This window comes from Monodelphis domestica, chromosome 1 (genome assembly GCF_027887165.1).
Source record: "Monodelphis domestica isolate mMonDom1 chromosome 1, mMonDom1.pri, whole genome shotgun sequence".
Taxonomy (NCBI): domain Eukaryota; kingdom Metazoa; phylum Chordata; class Mammalia; order Didelphimorphia; family Didelphidae; genus Monodelphis; species Monodelphis domestica.
The window spans coordinates 601403713-601416949 of NC_077227.1; the positions used below are offsets into that span (position 1 = coordinate 601403713).

General features: G+C 39.6%; 1 protein-coding gene across 2 annotated transcripts in view; it reads left to right on the forward strand.

The window, feature by feature from the left end:
* The window catches only part of ACOXL (acyl-CoA oxidase like), a 627156-nt gene that overhangs the window by 72216 nt on the left and 541703 nt on the right, over nt 1-13237 (forward strand). For both annotated transcript variants that reach the window (XM_056813765.1, XM_056813764.1), the window contains exons 4-5: nt 7061-7147; nt 7737-7835. In XM_056813765.1, the coding sequence (XP_056669743.1) occupies nt 7061-7147; nt 7737-7835 (186 nt within the window). The remainder of the gene's footprint in view (nt 1-7060; nt 7148-7736; nt 7836-13237) is intronic.

The following is a 13237-nucleotide window of genomic DNA, read 5'->3' on the forward strand; positions in this document are numbered from 1 at the left end:
GGAAGATATAGGTTCAAGTCCTATCTCTGACATTTACTAGGTGAAGGATTCTGGACAAGCCATTTAACATTTATTTGTCTCAGGTAACTCCTTAAGATATTATTTAGGTTGATTATAAGTTGTGTGGGTGAAGGGAGCTCTTACTCTCTTAAGGACACCACAAATCCTTTGTATTCAATCAACAATTCATTCTAATAATAATAATAATAATAATAATAATAATAATACCTAAACATTATATAGTGTTTACTATCTGCCAGGCATAGTGCTGAGCACTTTACAATGATTATCTCTTGTTTGATCCTTACAAGAACCCTGGGAAGTAGATGCTTTTGGTAGTCTCTCTTTACAGATGAGAAAACTGAGGGAAACAGGGATTAAGTGATTTTTCCAGGGTCGGTTCTACTATTTTTCAGTTGTGTTCTACTCTTCATGATCCCATTTGAGCTTTTCTTAGAAAAGATTCTTCAGTGGTTTGCCATTTCCTTTTCCAGCTTATTTTCTAGATGAGAAAAATGAGGCACACAGGGTTAAGTGACTTGCTCAGGGTCACACAGCTAGTAAGTGTCTAAGGCTGGCTTTGAACTCCTGGAGATGAATCTTCCTGATTCCAAGGCAAGGACTCTGTCCACTGTGCCACTTAGCTCCCCTTTCCAGAGACACACAGCTAGTTAATGCTGAGACTTTATTTAAAACTCACTTCTCCCTGATTTGAGATGCAGTATTCTATCCACTTAACCACCTAACTGCCCCAAATACTCATTGAGCAGCCTCTATATGCAAAATAGGGCACAGAAGAGAATAAAACCTGCCCTTTTAGAGCTTATCTGTCTAGTACAAATCACTATTCTACATGTCGACATTATGAGAAACTGTTTAAACCAGGGATCTCCAACAAACAGATGGGATATGATGGTAGCTGCTTAGATACCTGGTCAGATTGTGAGCCAGTTGACACCACCATGACTTTCTCTCTATGGTTCCTCCCATGAAGCCTCCTCTGATTCCCTCTTTCCACCCCCAAGTCACCAATGACTTTTCCCCTGTCACATTTCATGAAGTGCTTTGTACCTTGCTTACGCACTTATGGATTAGGTCATAGTGAAGTGATCTGGATATTTCTTTTCTCTGGATTGTACTTTATACTCTATGAGGACCTCAGCTAAATTTTGTCTCTTCTCCAGCTCTCTGCACACAGTAGATGCTTTGTTGAATGTAATTTAATTCAATCTAGACCAGGCATCCCCAAATGGTCAATCCATGAAGCTTGTGTGACATCTGCTTTCTGTTCAGGGAGTTTATCACAAGATTCAGGGATGCGTCACTGGCATATTTTGTGAATTCTGGGACCTGGGAAAAAAAAGAAATAAGCCCCCCTCCCCTCCAAGAAGCTAGGGACCTTTGCCTTAGATCTATTTGATATTGTCATGGCAACTTCTTTTACTTGCTCTCTTCCTTCTTATTTCCACCTCCCACGCCTTCTCGCTATGCATTTAGGATGTGAAAAATTAGATTGGGATCATGGAAAAATGTGTGGCATGTGGGAGCCATTGAGAATTTTTCTCTGAGGATCCTAGCAAGATGTTTGGGTGTGTTTTTAAAAAAGCCAAAGTAAGGCTTGAATGATCCTTCTACACTCTCTAAGGATGAATGCAGAATCAAATCAAATGCTAACTTAAAATTTTTTTTTTTTGTAACCCTTCCCTTCCCTTCCAGAATCAATACCAGAAAAGCAATAAGAGCTAGGCAGTAGAGACTTGTCCAGGGTCACACAGCTAGAAAGTGTGATTGGATTTGAACCCAGGACCTCCAGATTCCAGGCCTGACTCTCTGTCTACCTAGGTACCCCCACCAAATGCTAATTTTAAAGAAAACTTTTGTGTCTTTTTATGTAGTCATTGACAAGGGAATATTTTTCCCTCTCATCAGCTCCTGAGATGGGCTAGCCTAAAAAGTTGTAGAAACTGAAGACTATAAGCTTCTTGAGGACACAGACTGTTTTTGCCTTTTTTTGGTACCCCCAATGCTCAACACAGTGCCTGATATATAGTAGATATTCAATAATTGCTACTTGGGTTCACTTGGAACAAAGAAACTCTGCCACACTGAGCCAAGTCCATGGTTCATCTAGCCCAATATTTTACTGCACAAAGAGCATTCCACAGGGGACAATTGTCCATCCTCAGCTCTTGGGGGAAGAGATAAGTACGAATTCCTGGGCAAGGGCCTTCAGGGCTCATGGAGGTGAGCAGCCTGCTTGGTGATTGTTAGGGCATCCCAGGTTTTCTCACAGTCCCAGAACAGCTGGATTGCATTCACTCTCTTTGCTTGATTCCTTTGCGTGAGCCCAGTTGTCAGCTGGAGGAGAGTGGTGTCAGATCTAGAATCCCTCAAAGTCAGCTCCATCCTGGCAGGTCAGAATACATTTTACTTTTTCCATCAAAACTTTTATTTATCTAAAAGGCTTTGGGTGTCCCTGAGAGCTTTGGATAAACACAGTTGTACTCGAGCAGCAAAATCCTGGCAGGAACTGAAGTCTGGCACGGGGGCTGTTTCACAGTGGAATGGGGAGAGAAGGGAGAGAGAGATGCCAAGGAAAGGAGCTTAGTTTGCTGAGGATTTTGAATCCCCAATCTAGTTTGGGAGAGATCCCAGGGAAGGCTTCAAATCTGCCAAAAACATTGAGGCAATCTGGAAACACTTTACTGTTGAAAGAAGTGTGACGTGCTTCCTTCTCTTCTTCCTAATGACCTTTGAGTTTTCTAGCTCTCATTTAGATGTTCTCATTATTGTTCTCCTTCAGGGTTATGAGACATCTTAGTGCCACTCGTCCTCCTCTCCCTACCCTGCACCCCACCAACTTCCAAGATTGCAGTAGGTTCCCTTTCCCACAGGGAGGAAAAGAGTCCAAACATCTCTGGTTCCATTGCAAAATGAGAAGGATCTCTAAGTTTCCTTGTAGCGCTATATTGACTGAAAGAACCCTGAATTCACTTAGGGAGCCTATTAATATCACCACTCTGTAAATGAAGTCCCAGGGAACTGGATCCCCATAATATTGCTCAGGTGCCACTAATCCCTAAAAAAAGGAATCACAGGTGATGTCATCTATGGCTTTGTTCAGTGGCTCAAGTCTACCCTGTCCTGTTGTCTACCACATCCCTTGGCCTATATTGACCCTCAGCTAATAGCTGCACTTTTGGAATGGGCTCCATTGACTGTTGAAAACATTTCTGCCATTTTATTCACTCAATAATAAACCTTTAATAAAAAAAAATAAAGCTCTTGTTGATGGATTTGCTGGGCCTCAGTTTCCCCTTTTGTAAATTGGTGGCAAAGTTCTTTGTATTGTGTACCTCACAGCATTTCTTTAAAGAATGCACTTTATAAGATTTAAAGTATCATGCGTCCAGTTATGTGTATGCTGTCTTCCCCATTTGAATGTATCCTTCATAAGGGCAGGGCATGTTCTTTTGTTTTTTATTTTTGCATTTTTTGGTAGCCCTAAGCACAATGGCTGGCCCTAATTAAGTAAGCACTTCATTATTATTTGTTGACTGACCTACTGACCATCATGGCCCATGGAGGCTCCTTCAGACTTGTACTTGTCACTAAGGCCATCTTCCAGAGCAGAGGTAATCCCACCACAGCTGTGGCCCCTTCTGTAGACAAGTGAAGACAGAACAGTAAAAAGATTTCCAAAACACATTTCAAAGATCTTCTTCACTTAAGTATTTATTTCTTTTTTATTGTAAATATATTTTATTTTACCAATTACATATAATAACAAATTTCTACATATGTTTTCTGAAGTTATAGGATCCAAATTTTTTTTTTGGATCTTTCTCTCTCTTCCTCCCCCCTCCTAAGCTGGCAAGCAATTTGATCTGGGTTATCCATGTATTATCATGCAAAACCTATTGCCATATTGTTCATTTTTGTAAAGAGAATAATCTCATAAAACCAAAACCCCAAACCAAAACCCCAAATAAATTAAATTAAAGTGAAAAATCCTATGCTTTGATCTATGTTCCAACTCCAAAGTTCTTTCACTGGAGGTGCCTAGCATTCTTTGTCCTAAGTCCCTCAGAATTATCCTCGATCTTTATATTTTTGAGTGTAGCTACACTTACCATAATTGATCATGCCACAATATTGCTGTTACTTGTACAGTGTCCTCCTGGTTCTGCTTATGTCACTCTTAAGCATTTACTTTTTCCATTTCTCTATCCCCAGTCACACCCAGGGCTTACTGCCTGCCATTTGCTGGCAATCATTCATTGGTGCACCTCAGATAAGGAGGACGATCTGGATTTTCCCCAGCAGAGATGATGCCCTTCAGGTGGGCATTTGTGCCAAATTTGTCTCTCGGAACAGGAATGGATATTATGCAGATCATCCTATTTCCCTTAACACAAATGGCATACATTTATGAATAGCTACCTGGCTCTTACCATTTGACTGATAGGATGGTAACACCCTAAATAATAAGGAAGTTTAGGAAGAAGGGAAAGTATGGGAGGAAAGATCATCAGTTTATTAGTCATGTTGAGTTTAAGCTATCTACAGGATGGTCAGTTCAAGATTGTCATGTCACTTAACCCTTTTTACCTTTGTTTCCTCAAATGTAAAATGAGCCGGAGAAGGAAATGGCAGACAACTCCAGTATCTCTGCTAAGAAAACTCTAAATGGGATCATGAAGTCAGACATAGATGAAATGATTGAACAACCACAAAAAGACATAGTATACTCTCTACTGGTGAATCTGCCAGGAAAATGGAAACATCTCAACGTTCTTAATATTACATTGATTTCAATAGTTATTGATAAGCCAACTAGCTGTAAAACATGATGATTTTCTCAACAGGAGCAGGCACCCCTATCTAGCCTAGCTAGGATCTCCCTAGGTTTGCCCTCTTGTGTTTCTTCTCATTCCTGGACCTCATTCTGACTGTCTGTTTGACCTTCTCTTCCCTCCTCTCAGCTTCTCCACATTGTATTTGACAAGCCCAGGAACTCTAGGAAGCCTTCTTCAATTTTTCTGGTCCACAAGAATTTTACCCTTTTCTGACCTCCTCTGTTCCTTGTTAACCACCCCATTCACTAATGCACTTGCTCATTTATTACTATTGTAAGATTAACGTGAATATCCAATAACTCCAAGTATTATATTTTATAAGATTTATTAATAATCACTTGAAGTAGAAGAAATAAAAAGAACAAAAGTAAAAGTCTGAGTAAAGAGAAGTTTTCCCAACTGCATTAGTGGCAAGGTTACAGAAACTTTATCTCCCAAAGGATGTAATGTGAGGATGAAAGTGGGATTCTGGGAAATGGAATCCTGGGGTACAAAATTCTAATTACACACTATGTATTATGTATTTCCTATTAGTTTTATCTGAATCTTGTTTCTTTGAGATTTCAAACCTCTTAAAGATAGAGGTATATTGAGTATCTAAGACATGAAGTATACCTTCACATCATTTTTTTTACTTTTGTTTTTTTTTTCAATTATATGTTGAAACAATTGACTTGTTTTCTGATATTTTGCAATTCAGATTCTCTCCTTTTCTCTCTCTCCTCCAACCCAAGGCAGTAAATGGTCTGTGATAGGTTGGTAATGCCAGTGTTTTCATGCAATACATATTACCATACTCCCCTTGTCATGACAGAAGATACATATCACTCATACAATAAAAAAACTCATGAAGGGAAAAAGTAAAAGATGGCAGACTCCAACAGTTTCTTCTTTGGTTTTGGACAGCATTAAATTTTTTTTTCAATTTTATTTGATTGATTAATTTAGAGTATTTTTCTAAGATTACAAAAATCATGTTCTTTTCCTTTCCTTCCCTGAACCCTCTCCCATAGCCGGTGCACAAGTCCACTGGGTTTTACATGTGTCATTGGTCAAGACCTATTTCCAAATTATTGATAATTGCACTAGAGTGATCATTTAGGATTTATAACCCCAATCATATCCCCATTGACCCATGTGATCAAGCAATTGTTTTTCTTCTGTGTTTCTACTCCCACATTTCTTCCTCTGGATGTGGATAGTGTTCTTTTTCATAAGTCTCTCGGAATTGTCCTGGATCATTGCATTGCTGCTAGTAGAGAAGTCCATTACATTTGATTGTGCCATAATGTATCAGTCTCTGTGTATAATGTTCTCCTGGTTCTGCTCCTTTCACTCTGCATCAATTTCTGGAGATCATTCCAGTTCACATGGAACTTCCAGTTCATTATCCCTTTGAGCACAATAGTATTCCATCACCCTCATATACCACAATTTGTTCAGCCATTCAGCACTCAGAGGGCATCCCCTCATTTTCCAGTTCTTTGCCACCACAAAGATGGACAGCATTTTTTATCATGAGTCACTTGGGATTATCTTGGGACCTTGTTTTGCTGATAATGGTTTGGTCCTTCATAGTTGATCATCATATGGTATTTCTATTTCTAAATACTTTGTTCTCCTAGTTCTGTTCACTTCACTTTGCATCAGTTCATATAAGTCTTTCAAGGTTTTTCCTGAACTCATCCTGTTTATCATTTCTTATGGCACGTTCACATCAACTTTTAAAAACAAATTCATTTAGGTTAGGGGTTAACCCCCACAGCTACAGATCCCAAAATGCCATGAGGTACCTGGTGGACATATTGGGCAGGGAGTTGCTAATTAACTATTAGTAGATAATTATATTAACATAAAAACTTCATAATACATATATGTATGTGTATATATGTATATATTCACATGTATATTGGCCAACGGGGTAATTTAAATTTAGTTATTTCTGTTTTCTGAAAGAATACAAGTAGTGTCAACTTCTTCTAAGTTTGGTGCCCTGGGAAAAGCTCTGGTTACCCTACCTTATGCATGTCTTTGTTTAAAGTCAAAGATCTCATCTCTTCCTTTTTGCTATCTCCCAAAGGACTCAGAATAGCACTAGGAATACTGTTTTTGCCCAGTGGAAAGTTGCTGAAGAAAGTTGAATTGATATCTTATGGATGTTAAAAATTGTTAACAGTATTTTCTTGATTTTTTTTTTACAGTGTGGCATAATTTACTGGTTATTTGCTGGGGCTGTCAGGAATCTTGGGAGCCCAGGACATGTTGCTAAGTGGTTCCTGCCACTCCAGGTACAGTAGAACTCTTCAGCTATTTCCTTGCATTGCATTGTGAGAGGCTAGTCCTGAGGTGTTTGCAGGAAGCCCTATAGCAATCTGAACGTGGTAAGCCTCAAGAATCCTGGGAAGGCAGGCCCTTTTCTAGGTTTGTAGAGAAGGACATTGGAACACAGACAGAGTAAGGAACGTGTTCAGTTTTACCCAATATATCAGGATCAGAATTCTGCCTGAGAATGGCATCTTTCTGTGCAATGAGTAATGCTAACTCTCTAGTTTATCACTAAGTTTTTACATTAACTTTCCCTCTGATTAACTTTAAAAAAAAAAAAGAAAGAAAGAAAACTGGCATCCTATGACTGAATCAACTTGACAGGATTTTCAGATGCTATAAACCTACTAAAGTGGAGGAAAGTTCTCAGTGCCTAGTGATATAGAGGAAAAACCATCAGCTTTGGAGCCAGAGGTCCTGAGTTCAAGTCCCAACCTCTCTGTGACTCAGCTTCCTCATTTGCAAAAATAAAAACAGTGACTTCTGAGGTCCTTCTGTATATAAAGCTGTGATTCCATAACATGAATACATTTTCTTTATCATCAAACACAGGAGCAGAAATACACAGGGATGTTTGCGATGACCGAGCGGGGTCATGGCAGCAACGTGAGGGGCATACAGACAGAAGCGACTTTTGATCTCACCGCTCAGGTAATGATTCTGCAGCTTTGTTTTGTAATCACATAAAATCCCATCAGTCTGATTAGGGACCCGAGAAGGAAGCCTGGTGTGTGTGTGTGTGTGTGTGTGTGTGTGTGTGTGTGTGTGTGTTCTGTGGCTTTAGATTAACTGCAGGTTCACCTGTCACTCTAGCATATGCAGATTGGGATGTGTGATTGGTATGTGTAATGACTGGTGCCTTCCCTGAGGCATTTCACTGTCTTCTTTAGCAGGAGGGGGTTCCTATTCAGGGAAAAAAGAAACTGTAAGTGGTATAATGTATTTGGCCAGATTCTCCTCCCTTGAGTTGCTAAGCAATTAACTTGGCTGTCAAGAAGAAATCTCTCTGGTCTTATTCTGCAAAGGTAAACATAGAAGCAAAAATCACAGAGCTGGGAGGACCATTAGAGGTCACCATCAAGGATTGGCCAAAGGAAATAGGGCTGTTTAGCTTGGAGAAGAGGAAATTAAGGAGGACAAGGTAGCTATCTTCAAGTGTTTGGAGGGTTGTCCCATGGAAGAGGAATGATCCTTGTTCTGCTTGGCCTTGGAGGGCAAGTCAAGGAATAATGGATGGTAGTTGATGAAAAGCAGATTTGAGGTTGCTTTAAGGACAAATCTCCACTCTTATTCAGCATGGACTGTTGGGAATGTGCTATCTCGGGAGGTAGTAGGTTTTCCTTCAGAAGCCTTCCAATGAAGGACAAATGAACACTTAATGGGTATGTCAGAAAGGAGATATGACTTGGACGGAGTGGCTTCTGAGGCCCCTTCCTATTTTGAGATTTTTTGATCATCTCATCTTTCATTCTTTGTCCCTCTCCACCATTTTATAGACAATGAAACCAACGTCCAATCTTCATTGGAAATGACTTGTTCAAGGTCACAAGCTCATTAGTGACAGAGTTCAGATTAGAGTCTCTTTTCTCTCATTTATAAAATGTGGAAATTGGACTAGATGATGTCTAAGATCCCTTCCAGTTCAAATTCCATCATACTATGCCTTCTGCCCAAGCCCCTTATTTTATAGATGGAAATCTTTTGTATATCTAAGTTAATTTTGTCCCAGAAATGACTGGGTAGGTATATCATAAACAGAACAATTACAATCTAGACATTGGGTGTATCTTAGTCGAACATTTCTCTGCAGTTCACCCTAAGACCTACAAGACTAAACATTAGCAAGGGGTACCAGACAAAACTCTTTCCCTTTAGGTATCTTATAGGCTTTTCTTTTCTGTGATGGAAGGGGAAAGCGAGAGAACAAGTATTTATAAAGCATCTACAATATCCCAGGTATTCTCTGAGCTTTACAAAGATTATCTTATTTGATCTTCATAATGACCCTGAGGAGCAGGTGCTGTTATTATTCTCATTTTAGAGCTGAGAAAGTAAGGTAGGTAGAGAGGTTAAGTGACTTGCCCAAGGCCCCATAGCTATTAAGTGTTTGAGATGAGATTTGAACACAGTCCTTTTCTAGGCATAGCACTGCACTCCCCAGCTCTAATATGATTGGGGGGCAGCATACTATCTTCCTTCCCTTACAGTACCCTTAGACTTGACTTCCTTTAATTTTTTAGGAATGTAACATGGACTTTATTTTCTTGAAAATGTTTTTTTGGATCCTTTTTTCTCTTTATATTGACATTTCCCAATGACTTTCCCCTCTGCCACTGACATGCAGAAAAAATAGTTAAGCAAAACCATACCAGCCTAGTAGCGGCATCTGAAGGTATATGTGACATTTTGCAGCCATAGTCCTTCACTTGTTTGCCAAGGAGAGGGAAGAGTTAAACGATGTGTTTCCTACAACCAATATTGGCCATTGCCTATAATTTGAGTTTAGCTGCCTTTATAATGTTTTTCATTTGCATTATTATAATCATCGCATGTGATTTCTTTACTTCAAAAAAAGCACTTTATTGGATGCTTTTTAAAAATTAGAATCTTCCTCACGGCTGTTTCCCCCTCTTTTCCATACTTGGGTCCCATGATCCCCAAATAGCAGAACCGATCCTGCTACCTGGTTTGCATTAGCAGATGGCACTTTCTGATAAGGGAGTTTAGCACTCAGAATATTAATACTGATGAGGTCCCGGTGAACTCCCCATCCACTCCCCATGGGAGCCAGACAGAGTACAAATCCATCATCAACACGAGCCCTTGAGAACTGACATTACAGGCAATGAATTTTTCCCTTCACTGGTTTTTGTGTTTTCCTCTTCATTTTCCTTTTAAAACGTTGGAGCATATCATATCAAATGAGCCTTCTTTCCCTTGAGCCCTATTGAAGTCTTTTACATGCTCTGGTTACTGGTTCCTTTAGGTTTATTTTATTAATTTATTTATTTACTCACATTGGGAGCTGGGGGTGGGGTGGAGGTGATCCGCAGGGAAGAAAGTTTTATTTGAAAAGCTAAAACTGGAGATTGGGCAGAGAAGGTAAGCAAATCTATAAAGCCTTTGGCCAAGGCTGTCTTTTTTGGGGGTCTGGTACAGAATCGACCATTTTGTTGGCTTACTACAAATAATTAATAATAAGAGCAGGCACACATGGTATACATTATTTAGATACGACCATAATGCTTGCATTTTGGCCTTTCCAAAGACTTTCCAAAGCTACGGCTGGGCCAGAAGTCTCGAGCCTTCTTTCCCAGGGTATATCGGATGTTTAGGAGTTTTCTCCCACACCGCACTGGGTCTGCACTGTCAAGTCAGGGCTTTTGGTGGTAGTGTTGTTCTTATTTCCATTAGAAAGGAATATTCCACGGGGACTATTTTTTAAAAATGGATTTTTAGGATAAAACTGTACCCGGCTTAAAGTCACAGCTCTAGTTGAGAAGTACTTGTTGACTTGATAAAACAATGTCCTCCTCTGGAGAGTTCTTTGAAAAAAAAAGATTCAGCTTGTCCGTTTCTGGTTCTAAAAAGGTCTTGCATATGTTAAAAGTTTCCCTGTGCAAACATGTGTCAGTGAATGTTTTCTTAGGCCCCAGGACTGTGTTTCTTGGCTGGAGGGAAAGTGTAGTCTATATACTTTTAGAATCTGAAATCTGAGATAATCTTGGTGTGATCAATAGCATGTTGGTCTAGTTCAGCCAGATCTTCAATATAGTCAATCTCAGTTAAATTGGAAGGGATTAGCTCACCACACTTAGGAGCCTGTCAGCTTTCCCCCGACTCCCTGCCCCAGCCCAAATGGCCTGCCTTGTCTTGAGCCATTTCCTTCCAGATACAAGGTCCAGTTAGCTCACCCTGCAGGAGTCACCAGGATGACTGAACCATGGCCGGATGCAAAGAGGAAGGGGATAAAGGAGGAGAGCACTTATTCCTGATGATCTGATCTTATCCTGGTGTCAGAGGAGTGTGAAAAGGAGGCAACGAGATCTTGAAGAGGGTCCAAAGTCAGTGCCATATTTTAGCTGGTCACTAAGTACCTTGTTAATTTTCATTAGCTTTAGTTCTGACTCTGGGACTCACCTATACAACCAACGCAAGTGGCCCCCTACTATCTCTAGGAGAAAACAGAAATTCTTCTCATGAGGCCAGCTAGGTGGCTCAGTGGATAGACAGCCAGACTTGAAGACAGGAAGTCCTGGGTTCAAATGTGTGACCCTGGGCAAATCACTTAACTCCCATTGCCTAACCCTTATCACTCTTTTGCCTTAGATTATATATATCTATATCTATATGTGTATATATATATATATATATATAATAGATAACTATTACTTATCTTGATTCTAAAATGGAAGGTAAGGGTTTATTTTTTTTTTAAAGGAAATTCTCATTAGTGTTTAAAGCCCTGTTCAACTTGACCCCAATCTATTTGTCCAGCTTTTTTGGATGTTTCTCATTGTTCCTCTCCCATGTTGTGTCTTTGAATTGCTCAACCCTCATGCTTGGAATTTACTCTCTTCTCTCTTTCCACCACCCTGTCTTCCTTCAATATGCACCTCAAGCACTACCTTCTCCCTGAAGCTTTTACTGACCTTCCAACTACTGGTTTCCTCTTTCCCAAACTGCCTTGCCTTTAGCTCCTTTCTATTCCTTCACTTTATATTTCTTCATACATTTTTACATATACTTGTTGCCTCCCCAATTAGAAGTTTACATTCTTTTAAGTAGAGATTTTTCCTTTCTTTTTTACTTGTATCCCCAGTGCCTTGTACATATATGCCTGGTACATGGAAGGCATCTGACAATTATTTGTGGATTGATTGGGACCCAACAAGGTTCCTTGTAGCCTGCCCTGAATTAATTCAAAGCCAGTTTGACCCACATTTCCTGAGCCCTTACTACAAGCAGGATCCTGGGAATACAATGGCAAAAACAAAGATGAGACGGATGCCAATTCTGTGGGTTTAGGGGATGATACATATTCATTTAGATAAATATCTGAAATATAATTTTTAGGAGGAAGAGAAGAAGGCAGCTTTAGAGAGAAAAACTTAGTAGAAGTCCATTCATGATTTTTATCCAGAATTGAATGAGTTTCTTTTACAAGTGTTTCTACTTAGAGGCTTGCATGTCCTAAGCTTTTTTTTTTCTCTTCTGAACCATTTATTGTTATTTTAATTGGTCAAGAAAACTGAAACAGGTTGTGAAACATTCATCCAAGAACAAATAAAGTCTCTTTTTATAAAGATGGAAATTGCAAGCTCCAAGGTTTTAGGCAGTGTGGGAAGTGAGTAATGTTGTCTAGTAGCTTTATTCTTCATCTAGCCAAGAGTCAGGCTTACATAGTTTTAGACAGTGTTGGTCCATGATTAAAAGGCTGAATGTCTCAAATTATAGGGACCCCAGTCACAGAGCAGGGAGGTATGACCCATAGGAGGGGAGCGAGGTCAGGCAGGAGACAGTAGAGAACAGAAAATGGGCAGGGAAGGGACTGTACATGGTGGGAGAACAGATCAGTGTATAAATGTCTCTCCAAGTAGACTCAGTAGCTACTAATTAAAGTGTCCCTAGTCATTGGGGAGTCTCCTCTTCCTTGATTTTTCTGGATGTAGGGAGTTTGTAAAAAGAAGAGATGACGTGTACAGTAAGACTTTTAGAGATCTTGTGGCCATATATATAATAATTATTATTATTTTAAAACCTTACCTTCTGTCTTAGAACCAATCCTGTGTATTGGTTTTAAGGCAGAAGAGGGTATTATTATGTTTTTTAAATCTACTTGTGTTGGTGAGAAATTGTGGAATGAGGAACAGAATTTGGTCATTCCCAACACAATCTGATTTCAGCTTTATAGCTAAGCTCATCTGAGCTGCAAAGCATTAGCTTAGTCCTCAGGCTAGTTCTGACCCCAGTTGTCATCATTCTGAGAAAATGATAGAAAAAGAAGATATGGGAGCACTTTGATGCTTATTAGTGACTTTTAAATTATTTTT